Consider the following 25300-nt stretch of genomic DNA (forward strand, 5'->3'; position numbering starts at 1 on the left):
GCTGCTTATTAGTTTCAGCCAGGCAAGCTCCTCTGAGTGTCCTTGAGCAGATCAGTAAGGATGATTTCAGATGCCCCGCCTGTCCATTTGACAGACCACGGGCCGAATCTTCCAGCCTTGACTTGCTTATTCTCACTTAATATTGGTGCTTGTTGAGAAGAGGTGATAGTTAGCCTTCCCAATCCTACCTCTACCTTTCACCAAATGGCATAAAAATGGGAATTAAGAACATGGTGACATTCCTGTGTGCGTTCTGTTACTAGCTTTTAATGCTGTGCTATAGGTAACAAACCTCCTCTGTTCCTCAACTTGCCTCCTGTTTCCTATCATTTATTGTCCTCTTGCATGGACAATAATTATTTGAGGGATGGGTGGGGTGGGGTGGGGTACACTAACATACCTGATTTAGAAATAAATAAAAATGTTAGGCAACATGTGAATCTGTTCTTAGTCAACCCTACATTTGCAATGGAGGCTGACCTGACCTGTTTCACAGGGAGCTGCATAGCTTTTAAGAGATGGGAAGTATCAGCACAAAGACTAAAGGCTGACTCTGGGGAGAGAATCTTAAGTCTGACATAGGTAAAGGTAAAGGGACCCCTGACCATTAAGTCCAGTCGTGGACGACTCTGGAGTAGCAGCGCTCATCTCGCTTTACTGGCTGAGGGAGCCGGCGTACAGCTTCCGGGTCATGTGGCCAGCATGACTAAGCTGTTTCTGGCGAACCAGAGCAGCGCACAGAAACGCCGTTTACCTTCCTGTTGGAGTAGTACCTATTTATCTACTTGCACTTTGATGTGCTTTCAAACTGCTAGGTTGGCAGGAGCAGGGACCGAGCAACGGGAGCTCACCCTGTCGCGGGGATTTGAACCACCGACCTTCTGATCAGCAAGCCCTAGGCTCTGTGGTGTAGACCACAGCGCCACCCGTGTCCCTAAGTCTGACATAAAGTGGTAGAATTCTGAGCAGGGAGAATGGACTGCATCATTTCTTCAGACTGCCAGTGAGATGGGTCACATTTTTGAAGGCTCCCTTTAAGGAGGAGACTAATACAGTGGAGAGAGTGATGGGCTCTCGAATGCGACTGGGGCCCTCCAGAGGTTGCTGCACTGCGGCTCTCATCATCCTTGACCGGTAGCCATGCTGGCTGGGCCTGATGGGAGTTGTAGTCCAGCCCCATCTGGAGAGCCACAGGTCCCCCACCCCTGAGCTTTGGAAGCATTCTCCTAGATGTGATCACTTTTGTGTGTGGTGTCCTTCACCTGCAGTCTGAAGTGCTGCTGTTTGCTCCGAAGGGCATGTCAGAATGGCTCAAGTGGAGATATTATGTCAATGTTTATTATTACGGTAAACAGCCAGCACACCAAAACCAGAATTTCTGCATAATTCTTTACATAAATGACAAAAACGGTCAGTATGGGATTTAACAGTGAATATACTAACTAAGTGGACTTGAAATACGTTCAATTGCAGAGAATTCTACCACCTTGTCCTGCTGGCTCTGTAGACCAGGCCTTAATGTGTTAAAATGATCCTCGTTGTTCTACAACAGGCATAGGCAAACTCCGGCCCTCCAGATGTTTGGGACTACAATTCCCATCATCCCTAGCTAACAGGACCAGTGGTCAGGGATGATGGGAATTGTAGTCCCAAACATCTGGAGGGCCGGAGTTTGCCTATGCCTGTTCTACAACATAACTAGATTAAGTAGAACACACCCTTTGTATAGCTTTTACCACTACCGCTTAGAAGTGATGGGCAACTTTTTGTTTTCTCTCCCCCCATGTTCTTGGTGTGTCTTTCTATTTTATGGGTATGTCTCTGTTCTCCTGGGCCTATTCCTCCTTTGTGTCTCTATATATTTGGCATCTCGGCCTGCCTCCACACACTTGCCTTTTCTTCACATGCCCAAAGAAGGGATTGGGGAAGCGATGGAGAAGGAGGACTGCATCCAGGCTCTGAGCGGCCAGATCTTCATGGGAATGGTCTCGTCCCAGTATCAGGCCCGATCAGATGTCGTCCGCCTCATTGAGGGACTTGTCAATGCCTGCATTCGTTTTGTCTACTTCTCCCTGGAAGATGAGCTCAAGAGCAAGGTAGGCTTTCCCTTGACTTACTCTACCACTTCTCAGAGTTCCTGCAGCGGCCATGTCAAAGGCACAGCCACCTCACTCATCCTAGGGCTGGTTCAGATTGCAAGATTATTCCTGGTTTTTTATATATACAGTGGTGCCCCGCAAGACGAATGCCTCGCAAGATGGAAAACTCGCTAGACGAAAGAGTTTTCCGTTTTGGAGGTGCTTCGCAAAACGAATCTCTTATGGGCTTGCTTCGCAAGACGAAAATGTCTTGCGAGTTCCTGCGGGGTTTTTTTTCTTTCCCCCCCTTTTTCTAAGCCGCTAAGCCGCTTATCAGCTGATCCGATAAGCCGCTAAAAGCCGCTAATAGCGCTAATAGCGCTAATCCGTCAATGGGCTTGCTTCGCAAGACCAAAAAACCACTAGACAAAGAGAATCACAGAACGGATTCTTTTCGTCTTGCGAGGCACCACTGTATGTATGTTTCTCCCACTTTGGCTCTGCTGCTACCATAGTGCCTTTCCTCCACAGGTGTTTGCTGAGAAGATGGGTCTGGAGACCGGCTGGAATTGCCACATATCCCTGACACCCAATGGAGATGTGCCTGGTTCCGAAATCCCTCCTTCCAGCCCCAGCCATGCAGGCTCCTTGCGTGATGATCTGCAGCAGGGTGAGCAAATAGCCCTAAAGGGAATGGTGGCTGCAGTCCAAGTGTCTGTTCAAAGCAAATCCATCTGACGATTGAACCAAACCCATGAGATTTACAGTCAGCAAGACAGGCACTATTACTAAAGCCAGGCCAAACTTTAGAATAGCTATGGGACAGTCCCACTTCGTTAATTTCTCAAAGCCTTAAAGCCAGGGGCACCAAGGCTTTACAAATAATAATGTCATATGCGGTACAGGCATTCAACTGGTGAAATTCTCCCCATCTGGGTGGGGAAAGCTTTGCCTGTTGAATTCCATGTTGTTCTCAAAGGCAGAGGTACCTTTCTTGGAAACATGAAGACAAGCCTAGTTATATGCAGAAGCTGTGCCCCTTCTGTCCAGTTTGATACCTGAGGTTTTTGCTGCAGCCCATCACATCTGTTTAGTTTTTTGTCACCGCTGGGATATGGTTGTCTTGATTTTCAGCCTTTCCACGTAGTACATTCTTTTTGCGGTCTTTTCCGGCGCAGGAGGAAGGAGACAGACGCTTTAAAACTCAGCAAAGTTCTGAACTGATACTGCCAGCTCTGGTTAGATGAGTCATTTTCAAAACACCTCTTATTTTAGGAGAACCCAGAAAATCCAAGCTTGCTTTTCCAGGCTGTCACAAAGCCACATGAGGGGCGGGGGTGTGCCTTGTGTCGGGATTTTGGTGTGAGCCTTCCAAGCCGTAACGCTGCTTTCTTTCTTTGTCCTTGCCAGTTTCCCGAGAAGATGCAGAGGGGCTTCTGCTGATGGAGGAGGAAGGACACTCCGACCTTATTAGCTTTCAGCCAACCGACAGTGACATCCCCAGCTTCCTGGAGGATTGCAATAGGGTGAGACTGACAGCAGGACACCTTGCTTAGGAACCCAAAGCGTTTGACTGTATCTCCCAGCAATGAACTTGATGGCTGTTGTTGCTTCTCTAAACCTCTTGATCAGCTTAGTCATATCCATGTCTACTCAGAAGTCTGTTCCATTTAGGTCACTTACTTTCAGATGAGTGTGTATAGGATTGCACCCTAACAGTCCGCTTCCTTAAATCATCCCTAATTGATTAAGCCTACATAACAGGAGGCAGCAACTTTTTTTGTTTAAGGATGCAGAGGTAGCTGCTGTGGTGAGGGCATCCTTGCAGCTTACCAGGAGAGGGCTGGGGAGGAGGGCAAAGGTGAGGTGGGAGTTAGGGTGGATGCATTAGTGGGAGCCCTGCCAGTGCATCCACACAATCTCACCTTTCCTGCAGCCCTAGCCCTGTCCCAGGTAAGCTGAGGTGCTGCTAGTGTTGAGAGGATGGCTCTGTGGCTCTGCCCTGCAACACTGCCCACTGCTAAAAGAATGCAAGCAGGACGAGTTAAGCTAGTGACTTTATCAGGGTACACTAAACTTGAGCAAGCAAGCTGGGGTCACACATTGCGGGGGGTGTTTCAAAATGGACATGGTCTGTGATGTGCTGGCACATGTCTTTCTTTAGCAGATCATAAAACGGGGGGGGGGGGGTACAACACTGGGGAAAATACCACAACATTGAAAACAACGCTTGCCTTCAAAATATTTTTTCCCCCTAAATTGCTGCCATCTTCCTTAAAGCAAAATGAAAGATAATGCAACTTGAACTTTGTAGGAGAAAAGTTATTGATTAGGAGATAAAATGGGCTTTTGGATCTATTGCTGATGCTTCAGAAGAAGGGAAAATGATAGTTTAAGTACCATGAACTGACATGCCAGAAGAATAGAGGTGGGGTGGGGTGGATTATTGGAGAGAGAAGTAATACTATCATCTGTGAAGGCCAGGATGCTACTTTGAAGTGTCTAGTTTCTCTACTTCAAACTGATCTCTTTCAAAATAAAGAAATTCCTTCCAGTAGCACCTTAAAGACCAACCAAGTTAGTTCTTGGTATGAGCTTTCGTGTGCATGCACACTTCTTCAGATACATGCACACGAAAGCTCATACCAAGAACTAACTTAGTTGGTCTTTAAGGTGCTACTGGAAGGAATTTCTTTATTTTAACTATGGCAGACCAACACGGCTACCTATCTGTAACTGATCTCTTTCATTCATCTTAGGAATGCTCATGGAAAGGGTTACATTTAATATGCTTCAATTCTCTCTTTTTTAAATATAATTTTTATTAACAGGCCAATCAAATCACATTAATTCCAAATCACATTAGTTCCAAATTATACAGCCAAATTTTTAAAGTTTTTGTTGGGGGTACCCATACTTCAAGCTCCGAAAGGGATCCAAACTTCGCTCTTGCTGCTGCTGCTTTAATTAAACAGTTCTATCCAGTTCTGTACAGATAGTTTCTTTGTTTTTTTCCTCATCTTCTTGTTGTTATCATATATTCCTTTCTTTGTGATCTCTGATAATCTTCACAAGCGGGTTACAAACAAACATATTCTGTGTGGGTTTTACACTCTCCAATAGTCATATCACATAAAGGACAGACACCATTTCCACATCTCCGTAAAAAAACATTCCCACAGTCTGTCCGTTGATTTCTACAGGCTTGCCAATCTATGTCTCAGGGGGACCTACCAGGTCAAGATCACATTCCGATAACCATACATTCACATTCCGATGACCCTGGTCCTCCTCCCCCTTGTCCTCCGGCAAGCCTGTCTTAACGGAAGTCCATTTTTAACTGCGTCATAGAACTTACTTTCCATTCCCCGTTGTTTCCACCAGTCCTCTCTTTGATCAGTAATTCATTTCCACACAGTTCTTAGCTCCTGCTTGTGATTAGTAATTAGCAGCGATTCTTCTCTCTGGAGGGGAGGGTTATTGGTACTCACATAAGACAAAATAAGAAAGGTTTTTTCCTCCCCCCCCTTTCTGTTTCACTCCAACATACCAGTCTTTTAATGATGATTCTTCACTTGATTTATTCGTCCAACCCGTCACTCCGCACGCAGAGATCCCATTAATCAGCAGTCTTTACTCCCGATCTTCACTTGATGTATGTGCATTAGCTTCTTCCCAATTATATTTTTCCAGTTATATGTTTCGTGCTAATGCGAACCAGTGCGTGATTAGAGACAGCGTCAGGGAGAACCAACGTCACCCGAGGGCTTTGTGCCAAGTGTCCTCACCCCCTTCTTTCGAATCCGGGGGTGAATTATGGACACAGCTGGCAAGGCAGTCCCCCCCCATTCCCTTGGGGGGGCAGGGAGGCTGCATACTCCCATCACAGCCTCTTAATTACCTCGTGTGGGTCGGAGAGATATTATTGTCGGCCATCTTCCAATGCGCCCCCTGGTGGCCCCCTATGCTTCAATTCTCAGTGGGATTTGAACCTCTCATCCACCTAGTTTGCAAATCTCTCTTTCTCTCTTACTGGTGGTGTGTAATCCTAAACTAGAGGCCTTCAATAAGTATTTAGTGTTGAGTGACCCACAGTAACTTTTTTCTGCCTAATCATTTATTCATTTACCCATAAATTATTCTGGCTGCCTTCATTTTCCCTCGTAAATCACGTTTAGGGCTGCAGACTTTGCACTCTGAAGATTACTTTCTATAAGGGAGGGGTAGTCTATGTAATTTACACAAGGAAAAACCTTTCTCTTTCTGAGCTGTGTGAGCAGAGAGTTTTCTTAATCTGTTGTAATTTGTATTATACACTAATATTTGGTGGTAACTAACAGATTTTTAAAAGAATTGTGCTCTTAATCTGGTTTTGCTCTCCTGCTGTTTGCACACTCACTATTTGAAATTTCACTTACCCACCCAAGCCTCGCTATACGCTTCACAGATTCCCTTATCCAAAGAGCTGGCTTCCTTCCTTTTTTTTTGAGCTTTGCTGGTTGGTGGCTGCCATTTTGTCTCTCTTTTGCTGATTGACTGCAGCCATTTCAGGGGAAAACCACGGAGAAATGGGTGATTTCCTGGGAACGCATTGTGTTCGTAAAGTGAGACTTGTGTGTAGTTATGTTGCGGGCTGTGTAACATCTGGGAAGGGCAGAGTGTAGCTTGTTTGGGCGGATTAAGAGCAAGTCAGTGGTTGATGGCAATGAAAATCTTTCTGGCAAATGTCAGTTTGCACTTCCTCCTAACATAGCCCAATTTATCCGGCAATGAACAGGGGTTAGAGCAATCTCATTGCTCTGCCTTATCACTCCAGCTGCGGGGAATCTGATTCATCCTGAGCTTGTTGTTAGCCTTCACCCTCGTCTACCGTCTCCTTGGCTTGTTTAATTGCCGCTTCTTTCACTCCAGGCCAAACTGCCACGTGGAATCCACCAGGTGAGGCCCCACCTGCAGAATATTGACAACGTGCCTTTGCTTGTTCCTCTGTTTACAGATTGCACCCCAGAAAGTAAGTGGAGCTCAGGCTAGTGGATTCTTTGTCGCTGAGGTGGGGAGATCCGGGTGGAAACTAAGAGGGTGTCAACACACTTAACCCCTTTCCTGGTTCTCTTGCAGCCATGTGTGAGATGATTAAGATCATGCAGGAATACGGGGAGGTCACTTGCTGCCTCGGCAGCTCTGCCAACTTGCGCAACAACTGCCTTTTCCTTCAGAGCGACATCAGGTAAGATCAGGGGTCAGCAGACTTTTACAGCAGGGGGGCGGTCCATTGTCCCTCAGACCTTGTGGGGGGCCGGACTATATATTGAAAAAAATAATAATGAACGAATACCTATGCCCCACAAAAAATCCAGAGATGCATTTTAAATAAAAGCACACATTCTACTCATGTAAAAACATGCTGATTCCCGGACCATCCGTGGGCCGGATTTAGAAGGCGATTGGGCCAGATCTGGCACCCAGAGGAAAGCAGGTCAGAGCAGGTGCAGCAATCAATTTAGATAAAGGCAAAGGAGACCATTTGAGCCCTCAAGCTGTTATTGCTTTATTCATCCATCAAGCTTGTTCTGTTAAAAGCACCCTTCTGAAAATCAAAGGGTTTTAAATGAATGATGCAGAGTTTGTTTGAAGAAATAGAGATGCATAATTTTGTGGGAATTATTTTGGTGGCAGGGAGGCTGGATGCTTGGCCCAGTCTCACCCCCCCCTACCCCAATATCAAAGAAGGCTTATGATCCAGAGATGCTCTTGCTGTTCCTTTGGCTCTCATTGTTCCATCTTGTTCTTGCTCCTGTACTTGGTAAAGTGCAAACCTTTACATGCTGGGCCAAGTATCCTCAAAGCTGCTTTTTAAACAAGGGAGTTTTGTAAAAGCAGGTTTCATTTACCATGGCTTTTATGCTGATCTTATTTTTTTCTTGGTTTTAGCTGATTTTACTTGATTCTGTGATGCGTGCTATATATTATCTGTAAGCTGCCTCAAATTAATTTTGGAAAGGTGGGGTATACATTTATCAGATAAAGTAATAAAAGGATCAGGCTACAATGCTCCTTACTGCTGACTGAGTGGACCCTTATTTTCCTAGCGGTTCTTTTGTTATGATCTATGATCAGAGTTCTTTATTCAGTCCAATCTGTTCAGATTTCCTGTCTCGGGACATTTCCCTGCAGAGCTGGTGACCTTGCTGTGGATGGTCCGAAAGGAATCTGTAGCCCACTAGTTGACTTTTTAAAAAGCATCAATATTGTTGGACACCTCTGTATTTTGGATCAGTTTTGTAACCCCGAGGTGTTTGGCTGGGTCCACCTGGCTTATTACTCCCCATTATGTTTTCCTCTAACCTGTGTAGTATTGTCTGTGCAGCATAGCCCTGGATCCTCTTTACCCCTCTCGCTGCTCTTGGGAGACGTTTGGGTACGCCACCAGCACTAACATGACCCGTATCTCCGATGAGCTCACGCCTCTCCAGCTGTCTGGCCAGCTGAACAGCCTATCGTGCTCCCTGACCATTTATCCAGAAGAAACCATTGGGCTCATCAGACTTATAGAACAGGTAAAGCCCCCTTCCTTTTGAGCTGGTAGTAACACAGATGTGACAATCTCCATCATTTAAATATAACATTTTAGCATCTGTTTGGGCTTCCAGACTTAATAAAATAACTGTTCCATCCTTATTTTTCTTCTTGATGCAGAGAAGCTATTTGGCAGGACAGACGTTCCAGCCTGTTTTCTTTCCTTTTAAAAAGAAATCCTAATTGAAGCTTTCAGTTTTGATCCATATTTTTAAAAGTGGATCTGTTTACTGCACTCATCCCTGACAATATAAGAACAGTCTCTGTTTACTCATACCTTGCATACTATCCATTTTATATATGCTTTCTTTTAGGCCCGGCATGCAACTTACGGTATTCGCAAATGCTTCCTCTTCCTCCTCCAGTGTCAGCTGACTCTGGTCATAATCCAGGTGAGTTATTCTGAATGGCATCAGGAAGCAGAAAGGACTGATTGTCTTGCAAGTCATCTAAGAGGAGGAGAGACCCAGAGGAAGCTGCTTAAGTTGGATATTTGCTAGCAGTATTCATTATCCTTGTGTCATGGAAGGCTGCCCTGATTCTAGTTGCTGTCCAAAGCGTACAGTGGAGCATCTTGTAATCGTAAATGTATGGTCCCCAAATTCTTCATTTGGAATAGTATATGCGTGGAAGGCAAAGTGTACTAGCTTTTCTAATTTTGCTCCGGTTTTCAAAATAAAGTTTTTTTGAGAGTGTTTTTTCTCCAAGCACTTAGCAGAGGCTAGCCACACGCAGTTCCTCACCTCCCAAAACAGAACTTCCTATCATGTCTTCGGCTACAAGGCCTGGAAGAGTTAAGTTAAAATAAGCAGACTGTTTCATTTTTAAAAAAATGAAAAGCAGTGCAGTGCTGCCCAGGCAGTGGAATCCTGTGCACCACATTCTGTGTGTAGCAGCAACTGCTGGCTCCTTAATTGGTTGATTTTTGCATTTATATACTTCCTTGTTGCCATGGCACCCAAATGAACAAATATGCAAAATTGTTGAACAAATGAGTTCTTTCACGGTCCCTTCGGGATCCAATGGCATGAACTCCCTGCTCTGGACTCCCTCTCCTTCTTAGTCGCCATCTTGTTTTTACAAGATGGGTGTGATGACTTGCTGGTGGGTGCCCTTCGGTCTTCTGATCCTTCCGCTGATGGTGCCTTTTGCTGTCTTTTGCTGTCTTTTGCTTAGTTCCTTTCTTGCCTGGGGCAGCTGCCCCCCATTCTCAGTACCACCGACATCTTGTGGCTTTCCTGTTTCTGCTACCCGTTGCTAAGGTGAGTAAGGTTTCTCGCTGTGATTCACAAGCATGCTCTACTTTGGGGATGCTCGCAGGAGCTCCACTTCTTTCCTAAGATAAAATGGGGCCACACGGGGCACGGGCACCTGGTTTTCATGTTCTGGCCACCACGTTGGAGACCATGTGGAGTCCATAATGCTTATATGGATCAGCCTTCATGGTGTGGAGAGTTGGCTATGCTAGTGCTGTTCGTCTCTGCTAGTGCTGGCCTGTAGGTTCTCTCTCTGCAAAAAAGATATGCTGAGTTGCTTTTGTCCATTACGGCCCACAGATCATGTTGTACTTCAGCTACCGTTGGCCCCAGCCAGCATGCCCAATGGTCAGGAATGTTTGGAGTTAAAAGCAGCTTCCAGAGGGCCACAGGTTTCCCCTATCCCCACTGCAAGGCTTAAATCTGCTCTTCTTTTCACTAGTTGAGCAGGAACTGTGTTGGCCTCTGACTTCTGCTGTCTTTTGGGTATGGAGGCAATAAACAAGCAAGCGAGGGGAGGCCTCTTGTGACCTGGTTAACTGTGGAATGGCTTGAAGTGACTTGACAGTGCAGGAAGGAACTGTGTGAAAAGGGCCTCCCCATTAGCTGGCAATAACAACAACAACAACAACAAATTTATTTATTTATACCCTGCCCATCTGGCTGGGTTTCCCCAGCCATTCTGGGTGGCTCCCAAACGAGTATTAAAAACACAATACAGCATTAAACTCAATACAGCATTATGGGGGTTTCATGTGTGTAGTCTCAGCAGGTTAATTCTAGTTTTGTTTCCTCTTCCAAGTGTGTCCCTCCTGGGCAAGCCTCCTCACAGTTCCATCATGTCCATGGCAACTGGGAAGAACCTGACCTCCATTCCTAAAAAGGTAAGAAAAGGTTACGATTGGGTAGGCATTCACTAGGGTCCGCGTGTGGCAACGTCAGAAGGTGTGAAAGTCATGTTCTTACCAGCTGCCGACACATGACACCCCAGTGATTGCAGTGCCGCAGATCTTGCTAGCATGAGCTTAGCTAAATGTTTAGCATGCTGGAGTCTGGCCTCCACCTCGGGGGCCTTCCTACTGCCCAAGGCAAGAAAGTTGGCTCAGTCTCCTGCTGGCCAATTCTCACTTCTGTTGCCGCTAGAGGGAACTGGGGCTAACAGCATAGGGAGAGCCGTGCTGGATCCGGCCAAAGGCAAACAGATGACTTTGGGAAGCCCACTAGCAGGATCTGAGCCCCCTGCCCCCTGTGATGCCCAGTCCTTTGGAATGCAGACACATGCTGCTTCCTCCAACAGCAGTTCTGGTGTGAGAGAACAGGTCCTGATTTTCAATCTTCCTCGCACACTTGCACTCTTACTTGCTGCTGAAGTAAGAACAAACCTATTTGATTCAAGGCAGAGCCTGTGTCTCATGCCTGGGTAACAGCTTCCTTCCTCACATCTCCTGAGGTTGGTTATCCCTGTTGCTTTACAGAGAGAAGGGGGGTTTCCAAGGAACATGCCTTTGAGAGAAGTGGGCCAGTAGGTGGGAGAAGGGGAGCATAATATGGCGCATACAGGTTCTTCATTGGTTTAATGTTTCTGTTGTGAACCATAGGGTGAAACAAGATGTTATGGGGTGGGGGAACACTTAGTTGCGACTGAACCAAGTCAGGGAGTCCCTTTTAGAATGATCCGTCTCTGGAGATTGTTCAGAATGGTTTTCTGACGGCTCTGGACAAATTATCTTCCGGCACTGTTTTTGGTTGTCTTGATATACTGGTTGATCTATGAAACTTGGGAGATGACCAGCTTGATTGATGCCATCCCTCCCAAGCATCTCCTCCCATCTAGTAGAGACTGTCTGGCTCTGCCCACCCCCTTAATTGTTAGCAGGATGTGTGTGTGCCTGCGAGGCATGTTTGTGTGGCTGTAGTATATTTTTGTGTGTGTACGGTACACGGGTGGCGCTGTGGGTTAAACCACAGAGACTAGGACTTGCCGATCAGAAGCTCGGCGGTTTGAATCCCCGCGACGGAGTGAGCTCCCATTGCTCGGTCCCTGCTCCTGCCAACTTAGCAGTTCAAAAGCATGTCAAAGTGCAAGTAGATAAATAGGTACTGTTCCGGCAGGAAGGTAAACGGCGTTTCCGTGCGCTGCTCTGGTTCGCCAGATGCGGCTTAGTCATGCTGGCCACATGACCCGGAAGCTGTACGCCGGCTCCCTCAGCCGATAAAACGAGATGAGTGCCGCAACTCCAGAGTCGGCCACAACTGGACCTAATGGTCAGGGGTCCCTTTACCTTATGGTGCCCATCAAGGTTACTCAGCTTTCCAAATGTGCCCACAGGTCCCAAAAGGTCAGCAATCCTCAGCTCCAGGTTTTCCTGAATGAAACTGATTGTTTGGATCCAGTCTTGGGCTGGCCCAAGATGTTTTGACGCTATAGGCAGAATGCCCTATCCCCCTCCCCACACATCTTGTCGCTGCTTCTGCCCCCTCACTGCTGCCAGCCCCATCACCTCAACTGTACCTGTGATTATGCCTGCACTACCACCGTGACACAGCAGTGGTGGTGAGGGCACATCGGCAGCAGTGAAGGCAACAGGGCTGGCCCCAGTGGGGTCAGACTCTCCACCTGAAGCAAATGGCTTCACCTCGCCTAATGCAGGGGCCTCTCCTGTTTTACCATCCTAGCCCCTAACATACATTGGAAGCATCTTTGATGATTCTTCATGGATCTCTCAGTAGCAGGAGCCCCTTGCAGGGAGAGGGCCAGGCCAGGGTATCATCCTTTGGTGCCTCCACTTGTTCCTGGGAGGTTAATAATAATAATTACAATTACAGTATTATTATTATTAATTATTTCTACCCCACCCATCTGCCTTGGTTTCCCCAGCCACTCTGGGCAGCTTTCAACAGAACATTTAAAACAAAATATAACTTCAAACATTAAAAACTTCTCTAAACAGGGCATCAGTGGGTGGTGCGTGACTTTTTCTGCCCCTGAGTTGATGGGTTTATTTTTGATGATGATGATGATTCATCTCCAGACTTCCTCTTTCTCTTGTCATATACCCGTACTCCTCATTTGGTTATATTTATAATGCAACAGTCCCTGTAGTCCTGCAAAACGGTAGAAGTTCCTTGGGAGGGAGGTGGGTTGAAGAGTTGAGCCAACAGCAGCCACACACCCCAGTGACCATTTAGTTTGGGCCTGAGGAGCAGCCCCGAAGGAGTCTCGCTGGGGGGTGCTCACCCGACCCTCTTCCGGAAGACTGCAGCTGGTAAGCCTGAGGCTTGGGCAGGAGCCGGGGCACCCAAGGCCTGGCCTCCCATTCTTGTAAGTCACTCCGGCCTTCCCGACAATGTCTTGCAGACCCAGCAATACTTCCTGTTCTGCTTCCTGCTGAAATTCAGCCTCACCATCTGCACCTGCTTGGTTTGCTTTGGCTACATGCTGCAGGATTACTGTGCGAACTTCAACTCCTCTGCCTTCAATGTGAACGTCACGGGCTGCTCCTCCATCATGCTGCACAGGTTAGCGGGTGCTCAGGGCCCAGAGGAAGTGTGTGTTGGGATGGTTTTAGCACAGCTTCTTTTAAGGTTTCGTTTGTGGGTGGCACAGTTTGGATTATGTAGACTATGTTGTTTATAGAATCATAGAGTTGGAAGGGGACCCCCAAAGACCATCTAGTCCAACCCCCTGCAATGCAGGGATCTCAACCAAAGCATCCATGACAGATTGTTGTTTCTAGTAGCTTTTCCAAAGATGGGTCTAGAAGAGTGGAAAGTCATGGAATACAGGCTTGTGCTACGTTGCCCCTACTCTCAGGTTTCCCTATGCTGATAAGGACTAGAAACTTAGTTTCTTTTAAAAAACCTAAGGCTATGTTTTACACACACACACACACACACACACACAAAATTCAAGAAAGGTCACAAAGAAATTAAAGCAATATAAAGTAGTTAAAACGGCAAAGCCGAAAAGAAAACAGCAATGGAAGTATTAAGAAGTCTTAAAACACCAACTCTGTGTTTTATTAATCGCCCCATAAATCACCACCTCAAGGTGATTTAAAAACAGTTTAAAATGCAAAAGGAACAAATACAGCTGGGGAAAGCCTGTGTGGTGGGGGAACAATTCGGTGGTAACAATTCAACAACGATTTAAGATAATTCCAGATACCTTTTGAAAGGCCACTTTTGGCTTGGGAATCCAGTGGAAGAGGTTGCATTGTGTGACTAACAGAGCCCGCGGGATCTTAGGACTAGCTCACGAGTCCCTCTGAAATCCAGTCTCTTCAAATGGGGTTTGTTGATGCCTTGAACCGTGATCTACGTCATGTGATGCCCCTATGCTTGCTTTTTCAGTAGTGCAGAAAGCTCCCCCGACTGGTTTGGAAAATTTTCCAGCATCCTTCTCCTGGCCCAGAAGTTCACTGCTGGGATGATTGTCTTACATACTGGTAAGAGATTTCCATTCCTCCTTGCTTGCTGTACTGAAGGGGGGTGGGGGGCTTGCAGCTTGCCATGGCATGCATGCAGCAGGGGTCAGGAGTTTTATCGATGTCCCAGCTGAAGGCAGATGTAAAACCAAACATCTTGACTCTCTGGCCAGTTTGATCAGTTGGCTTAGTCTTCCCCAACCCTTGGCTGTTTAACTGCATAAAAACAGGCAGGACGATTTCAGAAGGGGCGCTAGATAATTGTGTGGAGAGGGTGTGGAGTCAGGGGCTGCCAGTCAATGGTGGACTATCCTGGGTTTTGGAAACATCACTGGGCTGCTTTCTTCTTCTTTTTTGCTGAAAGCCCAGCAAGGTTACCTTGTGATTGGATTTCTTGGATGACGAGCCTCAAAAACCACCACACTCTCGGGGATTTGTGCCCTCTGTATCTCTGGCAAGTCCACACATTAAAAAAACCAAAAACCTGTTGGTATTTCTTCACAGTGTTTATCTCTGTCACCCACGTCCATCGTACCAAACCACTGTGGAAGAAAAGCCCCTTCACTAACTTCTGGTGGACTCTGACAGTTGTCATTGTGTGAGTATCCTTTTCTGATTCCTCTAGGTGACTCTCTTCCCCCCTGTCTTTATCTCTAATTATTCCATCTCCTGCTGTCCATTCTTCTCTTGAAGCATCACTCTTTTTTCTTCTTCTGTGTGCATTTCTGCAGCGCTATGTCTTTCTGGCTCTTGACATCAAATTCTTCCTTCCCATAGTCTCGGATATCATCACGTCCCTCTCCTTGGCTTGGCTGTTATGCCATGAGGCTGTCATCACCCCACTCCAAACTTCTAAAATGTTCATCCAGGAAAAGCGACCTCTTTGGAGATGCTGCCCACTTGGGTATGCCTGTCCCCATGATGCTGTGTTTTCCGTGGAGGCTGTTCACTACCTTAGGAGATCCTTTCCCCATTGGCAGGTTGTACTCTGGTTGCTGGTGGAAGAGGATGCAGAGTGGAGGAGAGAGCGCTGGGACAGAAGGCTGGACGTGCCCCTTCTATGTTTTTCCAAGTCTTGCTTTGTTTTTAATGGCAGGCTGCTGGGCCAAGTCATCCAGACCCTCCTGGACCTGAAGCTCTGGGTGAACCTCGAGTCTCCAGTGACCTACAAAATGGATGACATTCCCATGGCCTCCTGGCTCTTGGGTTTGCTCTCTCTTATCCTTGTTGTGATCATCAATGAGACTGTCAAACTCCATGAAATCAGGTAAGGGAGCCTTGCCATGAGGTCTTGCTTAAAGGTAAAGGTAAAGGTATAGGGACCCCTGACCATTAGGTCCAGTCGTGGCCGACTCTGGGGTTGTGGTGCTCATCTCGCTTTACTGGCCGAGGGAGCCGGCGTACAGCTTCCGGGTCATGTGACCAGCATGACTAAACCGCTTCTGGCAAACCAGAGCAGTGCACGGAAACGCTGTTTCCCTTCCTGCCGGAGTGGTGCCTATTTATCTACTTGCACTTTGATGTGCTTTCGAAGTGCTAGGTTGGCAGGAGCTGGGACCGAGCAACGGGAGCTCACCCTGTCGTGGGGATTCAAACTGCCGACCTTCTGATCGGCAAGTCCTAGGCTCTGTGGTTTAACCCACAGCGCCACCCGCGTCCCAAGGTCTTGCTTAGCACTCTCCATAAGAAGCTCCCAAAGTTCTCCTAGTGCTTTGCATGACATGGTCTTGATAATCCTTGCAACAACTTTGTAAGGCTGGCCTGCCAGCCAATATTATTTCCATGTTACAGATGGAGCGTAGTGGGCTGGAGACAGGGAGGGAGAGGCATGGCTAAAGCCAGCTAGCAAGTTCATGGCCAAGGTTAGATATGAACCAGAACTGCCCAGCTGACAATTATCTCAAGTGCCTTATGCTGTACCAGCTGTTGGGTGCTTTTAGGCCATGCTGGCATTTTGAAGTTGATGTGAGAACCACTCCTGCTCTTCAAGAAGGAATGATAAGCAAGAGAACCCCATACTTGCACCTCCTCCTCCAAGGTGCTATCTATGATCACACCACACCTGCAGGGTAATAACAGGCCAGTGAAAGATGAATGCAGCCATGTTGCTTGCTGTGTGAGTGGGTCATGTTGAAGCATCTCTTAGCTACATCCTCTAGGTTGGAAGACTGCCGCTATGGACAAGGCAGACCTTGCTGGGTCAAATCACAAGAATGCCATTTTCAGCACAGCGAACCAAGTGACTCTGCAAACCCACAATCGAGGTGTGGGGGAACGTCGCTCTGTGGGTTTGCTACCCTCCCTTTCTCCATTTATTTTAATATCCAAAGGCCCTGACGAAACCCCTTCACCTTCAGGGCCCCTCTGCCAATGGGAGCTGAACAAGTCATAGATGACATCCTGTTCCGCAGCGGAGTTAACTGTTCCTGTGCAGTGCAGCAAACTTCCTGGTATCTAAATCAGGGTTCCTGGAAGGATAAAATTGCTACCTGACGTCTCTCTGACCCGTTCCCTTGAGATGCTGTTGTCTTGGCAACAGGGAAATACGCATTGAACTGCCTGTTTTCCTGGCTGCCTCCCAAAATAGTTTTGGGGCACTATAAAATGTCAGTAGCTGGGTCAAGCAAGGGCGGGATACTCACAGTAGCCATCTCCTCTGGTCTGTCTTTGGCATTTGCCCATGGGAGATTCCCTCTGATCACGGAGGCGCTGTTCTTAACCGTTGTAGGCAATGGCTGCATGCTGCCCCACTGCTCTCCTTGGAAGCATGAGAGTCTTTTAATTAGCAGGATATTTATTTGAGGGGGAGGAGAGAGAGAGCGGTTTTACAGCTGTCATCACATCGGCACCCAAATGAGCCCAGACTAGGTAAAAAAAGCATTCTGCAACCTGATTTACCTGATTAAAATCTTACAAAAAAAAAAAGAAGCAGGTTGGTTCATTTTGTATATCTCTTGTTTCCCGTGCTGTGTTGCAAATGAGGCTGGCAGCTAGAAGAAACATTTTAAGGCATTTTTAGATGAAGGTGGGAAGGGGAGAACAGGCCTCGGTTTCTTATTCTGCAGCCACAGGTGTCTCCCCCCCTCCCCCCACAAATGCTTTGGCTGTGGCCCCATTGGGATTGAGCCCCTTTGAAATTGGTGGGATCTACTCCTAACTTAAAAGTATGTGTAGTTGCATTGCAGGGGGTTGAACTAGATGACCCTTGGGGTCCCAACTCTACAATTCTTTGATTCCATGATTCATTCTCTCTCTCTCTCTCTCTCTCTCTCTCTCTCTCCCTCCCTCCCTCGCTCCCTCCCTCCCTCCCTCCCTCCCTCCCTCCCTCCCTCCTTCCCCAGGGTTCGAGTACGTTACCAGAAGAGGCAGAAGCTGCAGTTTGAAACCAAGCTGGGCATGAATTCTCCATTTTAATCCCCACAAGTAGGACGTGCCCTGGAAGGCCTGGGGGCTGCATGTTCCCTTCTCGCACAACCTTGCCACCTTGCTGAGAGAGGAAAGGAAAAAAGCACCCAGCCTCATGTGTGAATCCCTCTGGTCAGTGTGGGTCAGAAGAGGCCAACCTCAAAGAGCAGGGAGAGCTACATCTTGAGCGCTGGTGAAGATTCAGTGCCTGGCATGAAAGCGTTGGTGTGACATGGACTGCTGCTTTTCCTTCTTTAAAATTTATTTCTACATCTCCTTCCCTTGGAGCTCCTTGGGATCCAGCAGATTGACACCTTGGATCGAAGAGCAAGGAATTCTCATTTGACACTCCCCCCCCCCCCCCGCTGTTCATAATTTGACTAGGTTATTTCTCTTTGTCCTTCTTGCTCCTTCCCCCCCGAACTTCCCTGTCGATCTCATCTGTTCATTTGTTGCGATGCTGCTTGCCCCAGGGCATTCTGGGTATAAGCACTGCACCCACCCAGGAGGGAATAGGAGCAGCTGGCCTGCTAGCTGGCCCTGCAGAAGTACTCCCCTTCCAGCTGCAGTCCCTGTGACCCACAGAACAGCCCTTCGCCTGGAGGCTGCCCTCTTGTGGAAGATGAAGCAGAGGGGCAGGATGCCAGGGAGGTTTGCTGCTGTGAGTACAAAGGCAGCCCTTCTCGTTAAATACATCTGGGATGTAAAGTATGTAATAACAAGAGTTAATAGGCCAGACCCTTTGCCACCGTCATGAGAGCATCCTTTTAGGGATGGGATATTGTGGATATACCTCAGCCCTGGCCACGTTCCATAAGGAGGCTGTCTTTTAGTGCTTAATACTGAAAGGGCTGGGTTTGTGTGTTTTTCTTGTACACCCACTCACTGTTTGATAAACCTTGTGCGTGACCGAGGTCTGAGAGGTCATGTGGTTTTCTGTGCTTGTACGGGCATGGAAGACAAAGGGGTGTGGGCCAGATCTGAGTCTGGATTGACGGATTGCTTGATCTTTCACTTTTTCTTCATTGAAAAAGTGCTGTGTCTGCAAACCGCCTCTTGGCTGCTTTGAATGTAGGATGGCAGATGAGGCTGGGCATAGTTCCTCTCTCATATCCATAGGCTATACTTGGGATCTTGGTTGCATTTTGTGCTTGGCCCACTGTTTTGGAGCATCGCTGCTCGAGCCTGGCTGGTTAAGTTGGAGACATATAGTATAGTATCCCATGGTCTGTTTCCTTAAACACAGGGAATTAAGTCTGGGTGGATTCACCACGCAGTGCTGGGAATCTGCATCGTCCTCAATCCACCCTCTCTCTTGCCTGCCAATTTTAGCCATGGTGGATAAACTCAGGCTGTTGCTTTTGGCGGGAAGAAATCAGAACTACCTCTATTGGCCAACCTCTGCTCTATTTATGGACAACACCAGGGACAGCTGCCTTCTCTGCAAGACCAATCACTTAGATAACAGGCCATGTGTTGTTTGGGAGTAGGTATTTTGGGCTACTGTGGACGGGCTGTTTGAGTATTCAGGGCTCCATGGAGGATCTGCTCTACCTGGAAGGGTTTTGGCCAAGGCAATCCAATTAACCTCATCCTAGAGTTGTTTAAAAGCACTGACCCACCCTAGCATGGTAGTTAGAAAACTTGCCAAGCCTTCTTAAGGAAACAAGGGCAAATCAACCTTTTGGCGGGAGGGATACTTTTATCCTTCCACAGCAGACAAAACGACATTTTACTTTGCTAGATTAGAAAAGAAAAAAAATCATAGGTTTAGGCCTGGCCAGAGGTAGTGGTGATGGAAGGAGAAAAGTGATACCTGGAGGATTTTAAGAAGCTTGTAGTACAGCCTTCCCCAGCCTGCTGCCCTCCAGATGTTTTAGGTGACAACTCCCATTAGCTGCAGACAATTTGGCCATGCTGGCTTGGGCTGGTAGAAGACACATTCCAAAACAGCTGGAGGGCATCAAACTGGAAAAGGTCGGTGTGGTTAAGGGCAGAGGATGTTCCTTTAAGCCCCCCTGCACATGGCAAAGTTCTCAAAAGCTGTGGCATGTATGCTGACTCCAGCTGGCTGTGACTGGGAAATCGGCCAATATCCTATGTTTATATTTTAAAAAGCGGCTATTGTTTAGAAACTGTTAAAAACACATTCTCCCTCCCACTTTCATCATTGCTGTTCCCACGTAGCGCAAGGTTTGCTGCCTTCTCACTTGGTGTGATCATGTATTGTATTGCTCCCCAAGGGCAAAGAGCTTTGGGGAATGGGCTGTGTTTCACCTCGGTACTAACCAGCAACAGTCCTCTACTAGTTTCGGAATTGGCAATGGCTTCAGTGGGTCAGGATTTGCACCCCTAGCCTGAGGCCAGCGGTGCTTGGCATGTGCCAATTTTGGGTCTCTGGTCCCAGGCTAAGTTGTGGGTGGTTTGTGCAGATTTTGTATTTGGAAACTGGACTGATTTGCTTTGGGTGACAGACACTTGGGTAGCTGCATTTAAGCAACTGCCTTCGTCCTCCCCTCGTTCTGAACCAATTGGGAGTCCTCGATGCCTAAAAGCTGTTTGCCGCAATATTTTTTCCTTAAGTGATTTTAAAGCTTTACACCTGATAAACTGTCTCAGGCAGTTTCCCTGCTAGACAAGGCACTTTCTGTAGACTTTTGTCTGTGGTGGTTGATCACGCTGAAAAAGATTCCCCTCCCTGCACTCTTTCCCCTCCTCAATTGTACTCCACTGGAGTCAGATAATGAGCCTTTTCAATGGCTTTCTCTTGAAAGTCCATGTTGCCTTGCTGCCTCCCCCACCCCTCCGGCCACCCCCTCTTCCTCCTCGTCCAGCCAAGGCGTCAGAAAGGTGTGAGGCGTATGGCTTTAGGAAGGAGTTTCACCCATCCAACTGTTTTTAAATGGTGTATATTTTATATTTAAACTTTTCTGGGGATGTATGTAAAAAAAAATAGATTTGTATGAAAACTTGTAAATTGTACAAAAAGGAACAAAGAGCACCTGATATGAATGGCAATAAATGATTGTCTTTGATACAGTAAATTTTTGAGAGGATTGGCATTTGTGTTTTGTAATGTATGCTATCTCAGGAATCCTTATAACAGTCTTGTAAAGTAGACCAGAATTCTTACAGATTGATGGGCAGGGGGCAGCTTGTCTAAGGCCACCTATTGACTTCATCACTGTGGGGAGATTTGAATCAAATGCTTCCTGGCTTATCTCTTCCACACTGGCTGTAATCCTATGCAAACTTAGCTGGGAGTAACTCCTACTGAACTCAGTGGGGCCTACTTCTGGGCAGACATGTATAGGTTTGCACTGCCAACTGCTAAGCTATGATATCTCTATCTCCATGATTTTGTGACTGTGCTGGAAAATATCGGCTAACTGGTTTGAGTTTGTGTGACATCTTTGTTCTTTGGTAAAATCAGTCCAAGCCCCCAGCGTTTTCTTGATCAAATACTGCTTCCTCCTTCTAGCTGACAAGAAGTTACATGCTGAGATGCAGAGATAGATGAGGCAAAATAGGTTTGAGCAATCAATATGCTTTGCTAATGGAAGTGATGGAGGTTCTATTACTGTGGCTAATATTACTTATGTCTTTGCCAGCCGCAGACATTGGTCTGGTTCGCACATTAAACCATAGCTAAGAGCAAACAAAGCTTTAATGTGAGCATGCGGTGTGCTGCTGCAAAGGTCATGAGAGTGTTCCTGTTGTGCTGTGGACATCCAAGCCCAGGGTTGTGGTTTGTTTCTCTACCCAAGCAAAGCATGAACAGTAATCAGGGTTTGTTCCTGGCTTGCTGCTCATGATTTGGTTGGGAAAACAAACCATGAGCTCAGGTTCGGAGAATCACAACAAGCCAAGCTCTGGCTTGTTTCATCTGCAGTGCCACAGGAACAGAGTGAGACCTTTGCAGTGTGCAGTAGCAAATTGCACATTCACATTAAACCTTCATTTATTAATTTTAATTTGTTTGGATGATATGCAGGCTGGACCTGTTATGGCTGATTTTCACTTAAGTATTGTGTACATACACCTTAGCTGACATGAAGGGTACTTTTATCTTTCTTTAAAATACTGGAAAGTAGGTGCCCAGTTTTTTCATGGCTCCTTTGGAATATTTGAAGCGGCACACATCAAGTTTTGCACATGTAAGGCATGCTCATATTTTTGAATTTAGGTAGCCATGTTGTTGTTTAGTTGTTTAGTCGTGTCCGACCCCCATGGACCAGAGCACGTCAGGCACTCCTGTCTTCCACTGCCTCCCGCAGTTTGGTCAAAGGTAGCCATATTGGAGTACAAAATATTCATTGAGCATTGATATTTAGTGGTGTCTGAAATGACTTCTTTTTCCTGAGGTTGTGACAGCCCTACTTGATACACAATGCATCTGACTGTTCAAAAAGAGGAGACTCAGCAAGCCAAGTACATCTGTCAAAAGGGAAAACGATTCCCAGTGTTTAATACCATAAAGTTTCTGTTTATGTTAGTTTAAAACAAGAATTCATGATTAACACAAACAGACTAGATGATTTAAAAACTGCCTGGCTGGTGTTTTGCCTGGACTAATTTCCCTAGGCCAGTTCCTGCTACATAGAGCAGGTGGGGCCAAGGCTGGTTAGACACAACTGCATCCATACATAATTTACACAGCATACAATATATTTAAAATAAAGAACTAGCTCTTAAAAAATAAGCATTTTGGACAAAAAGGGAAGGGGGAATTTTTCTCATTAGTGATCACAAAGAACAGCATTTTACTGCCCCCTAGTGGCTCAGACAGTAATGTGGTTCCACCCCCCCAACTCTAAAATACAACAGCACTCTGGTTAGTAAATATACAACAAATCCACATTTAAAAAATATATACATTTCTTTTTAAAAATTACAGTTTTATCAACAGTGGGGGGGAAAGGATGCATCCCAAATCAACTACTGTGAAATCCAAACCTCTTTTCAAAAAGGCTTAATGAACCTTTTTATAAAGTGCCACTGGTTGCAGCAATTCTTTAAAAAAATATTTTCTAGCACTAGTCATCAACCAGAGGATGACTAATCCACTTGACGCTATGGATAAAAAGAGAGTCCAAAAAAATAAAGAGAAACTACATCTATGGCCAAGACACATTAATAGGCTCCATTGTAGCCTCTCGCTTTTTTCCCTTCGCCATTTGGATTTCACTTCCTTGCAAGTGGCTCAATGCTTGCCACTTCATGATTCACTACTAAGAAATCAAAAGCGATGCACATTCTGGCTCCTCCAGCAGAGCCCTTTCCCCTGTGATGCCCAGAGGATCTGTTGCCTTAACTTTAAAACTGCTGACTTGCCCTGTCTGCCTCAATACTTGGTAAAACTGGCAGAAGTTTTAAGTCTGTGATATACATGGTCATCTTCATTTTGGACTTAAAATAAAACTCGCTTGGGAAGCTGCCTTCTACAGGGTCTGACCCCTTGGTCCATCTAGCTCAGTATCACTGGCAGTGGCTCTTTCAGTTTTTGCCAGCCTTACCTGGAAATGCTGGAGACCGGACCTTTCTGCATGTGCTGTACTGCTCAGCTACAGTCTCTCTGCCATATCAGTCACGGACGAGTTCTAATCTGCCTGCAGCATGTAAGCAGCAACTATTACACTTTTCTTTTCCCTTCTCTTCCTTCTGTAGGCTGCCTGATTGGCACCACCTTGGGCATATTTACAAAGGTAAGAGCCCCCTCATCAGAGTGGAACTGTCCCTAGGGAGGAAGGAAGTGGAATGCCGTGGGGTTGCAATTGGGCCCTTTGTCTGCTGCACTCAGTTGATGGTAGGGATGGGCTCACTTTGGACAGGGAGATGAGTTACAAGGAATGGTCTTTGGAAAGGCAGTTTCATCTTATAGCCCAAATGCTGTCTGCTTTAATTTCTATTTTAAGATCTACGTGCTTCGTTCCCTGCTGGAAAAAGGATAGGGAAGAGTATTTGCAACTAGGAAAAGTCACTTTTTATGCTACAATGGAGAGCATGTTCAGGATCCCTTGTATTATTTTTGCCACTGGAGGGTGCCAGGCACTGTAAGCCACCCCACCAATCAGCGTTTTCCTCCCAGATTCTACTGAAAGAAAAAGAAATGGAAGACTATTTTCTCTCTCCACCAACCCACCCGGCCCATGCGATGAATGAGACTCGAGGTATTTGGGAAAGAAGGTCAAGTAGTTTTCAGTTCCCCTGAAAAGTGTGTCGCCCTTGAGCTTATTTTACTTTTCTGGGAGCCACAGGCTGTGCCAGCTGCTTTTGGAGGTCGAGGCAAAGATGGGGCAACGTGCGGGATTTAAATCCACTCGGATTACACGGTCCTTCCTCTGCTGACAACGTTGGGGAAAGCAGCAAGGCCCTGTCTTGCTCTGGAAGTTGCCAGGCTTACCAATCCTGTTCCCATTTGTCGACTTGGCCGCATTGAGCACTCGGCCCCTTTGCGGATGTCACTGCCCTAGGGAAGCTGACACTTTGTTGGCATCGTTTGAAATGACAAGACGCAGGAGTAGGGAATGGGCTGCTCTTTGCAAGAAGCATAGATGTCTGTGGTATTACGTGGGAAGGAGGCCAGGGTCCAAGGGAAGCTCTCAGTAGCCTCCAGCATTGGTCTGCCTCCCTTGTGGTTCAACGTTGCAGGCATTCAACCAGCCCTTCTTTGTAGCTTCAGTGCTGATGTGGGTGGTCACTGTTTAGAGGCCTGGCAAGCATCTGGTGCCCTCTGATGGAAACACCAAGTTGATGTGTGTTCACGCACTCTTGCCCCAAGATATTTGTCCAAGAAATGGTCTTGGAGTGCAGTTGCCTCTGGCTGGAAGTTAGCACTCACAAGAAATCAGGAAAAGATGGTAAAGTGCCTGGAAGGAGAGGCCGATGAGTAGTCGTGGGATTTCTCCCCAAGCTGTCCACGTCTCATAAATGGTAGGGTAGAAGGATGAACCTGCATCATCATCATCATCATCATCATCATCATCCGAGAAGGAAGCCCGTCCTCAGTCCAACATGGCATCCAGCTGCTCTGCAAGGTCATCAAACATGTTGCTGATGTCTTCGAGGATGTTCTTGGCCGAGTGTGCTGTCCCATAGTTGCTGGGGGGACAAAGACAGGAGAATTGGTTCGTTTTGGGTGCAAGGTTTCAGGCAAGAACTGACACCTCCTCCCTCACCAGATCTGAAGTCTTCTTCCAAGCCCTCTCTTTGCTTGCAGGGCCATTTCCTGCACACTCTGAGCAGTCCCATCTCCCCGCCCTTTCCCTGCCACCCAAATGGCTCGCTAATGCCTGCCTGTCTCTTGGTAAAGGCCAGGAAGCAGGAACATAATCCATCCCATTCTGAGACAGCTATTTCCTGGTGCAATACAAGGTACAGTGCTACCTCTGGATATGCACACCTCTGGTTGCGTATCCTTCGGGTTTTGCCATGCATGCATGCGCAGAAGCGCTCTACCAAGCTGCGCACGTGCGCAGAACAGGCACCTCCGGTTGCGAATTCCTCGGGATCTGACTGGAGCTCCGGAACGGATCCTGTGCGCAACTGGAGGTACCAC

General features: G+C 46.9%; 2 protein-coding genes across 27 annotated transcripts in view; one reads left to right on the plus strand and one right to left on the minus strand.

The window, feature by feature from the left end:
* The window catches only part of TMEM94 (transmembrane protein 94), a 73121-nt gene extending 52335 nt beyond the window's left edge, over positions 1 to 20786 (plus strand). For 6 of the 16 annotated variants that reach the window (XM_083487345.1, XM_083487336.1, XM_083487346.1 and 3 more), the window contains 14 exons: positions 1915 to 2096; positions 2610 to 2748; positions 3489 to 3604; positions 6990 to 7089; positions 7197 to 7305; positions 8446 to 8635; positions 8969 to 9046; positions 9831 to 9916; positions 10713 to 10794; positions 13269 to 13429; positions 14264 to 14358; positions 14842 to 14935; positions 15434 to 15604; positions 17679 to 20786. In XM_083487345.1, the coding sequence (XP_083343471.1) occupies positions 1915 to 2096; positions 2610 to 2748; positions 3489 to 3604; positions 6990 to 7089; positions 7197 to 7305; positions 8446 to 8635; positions 8969 to 9046; positions 9831 to 9916; positions 10713 to 10794; positions 13269 to 13429; positions 14264 to 14358; positions 14842 to 14935; positions 15434 to 15604; positions 17679 to 17751 (1676 nt within the window). In that variant the 3' untranslated portion in view covers positions 17752 to 20786. Of the gene's footprint in view, positions 1 to 1914; positions 2097 to 2609; positions 2749 to 3488; positions 3605 to 6989; positions 7090 to 7196; positions 7306 to 8431; positions 8636 to 8968; positions 9047 to 9830; positions 9917 to 10712; positions 10795 to 13268; positions 13430 to 14263; positions 14359 to 14841; positions 14936 to 15433; positions 15605 to 17678 lie in introns of all 16 variants that reach the window. The other 10 variants (XM_083487347.1, XM_083487338.1, XM_083487341.1 and 7 more) reach the window with 4 other exon arrangements.
* A 1388-nt stretch (positions 20787 to 22174) lies between these two features.
* CASKIN2 (CASK interacting protein 2) overlaps positions 22175 to 25300 on the minus strand; it is a 97001-nt gene continuing 93875 nt past the window's right edge. For all 11 annotated transcript variants that reach the window (XM_083487357.1, XM_083487354.1, XM_083487355.1 and 8 more), the window contains one exon: positions 22175 to 24843. In XM_083487357.1, coding sequence (XP_083343483.1) covers positions 24747 to 24843 — 97 coding nt within the window. In that variant the 3' untranslated portion in view covers positions 22175 to 24746. The remainder of the gene's footprint in view (positions 24844 to 25300) is intronic.

Source organism: Podarcis liolepis (genome assembly GCF_965112155.1).
Source record: "Podarcis liolepis genome assembly, chromosome: 2".
Lineage (NCBI taxonomy): Eukaryota > Metazoa > Chordata > Lepidosauria > Squamata > Lacertidae > Podarcis > Podarcis liolepis.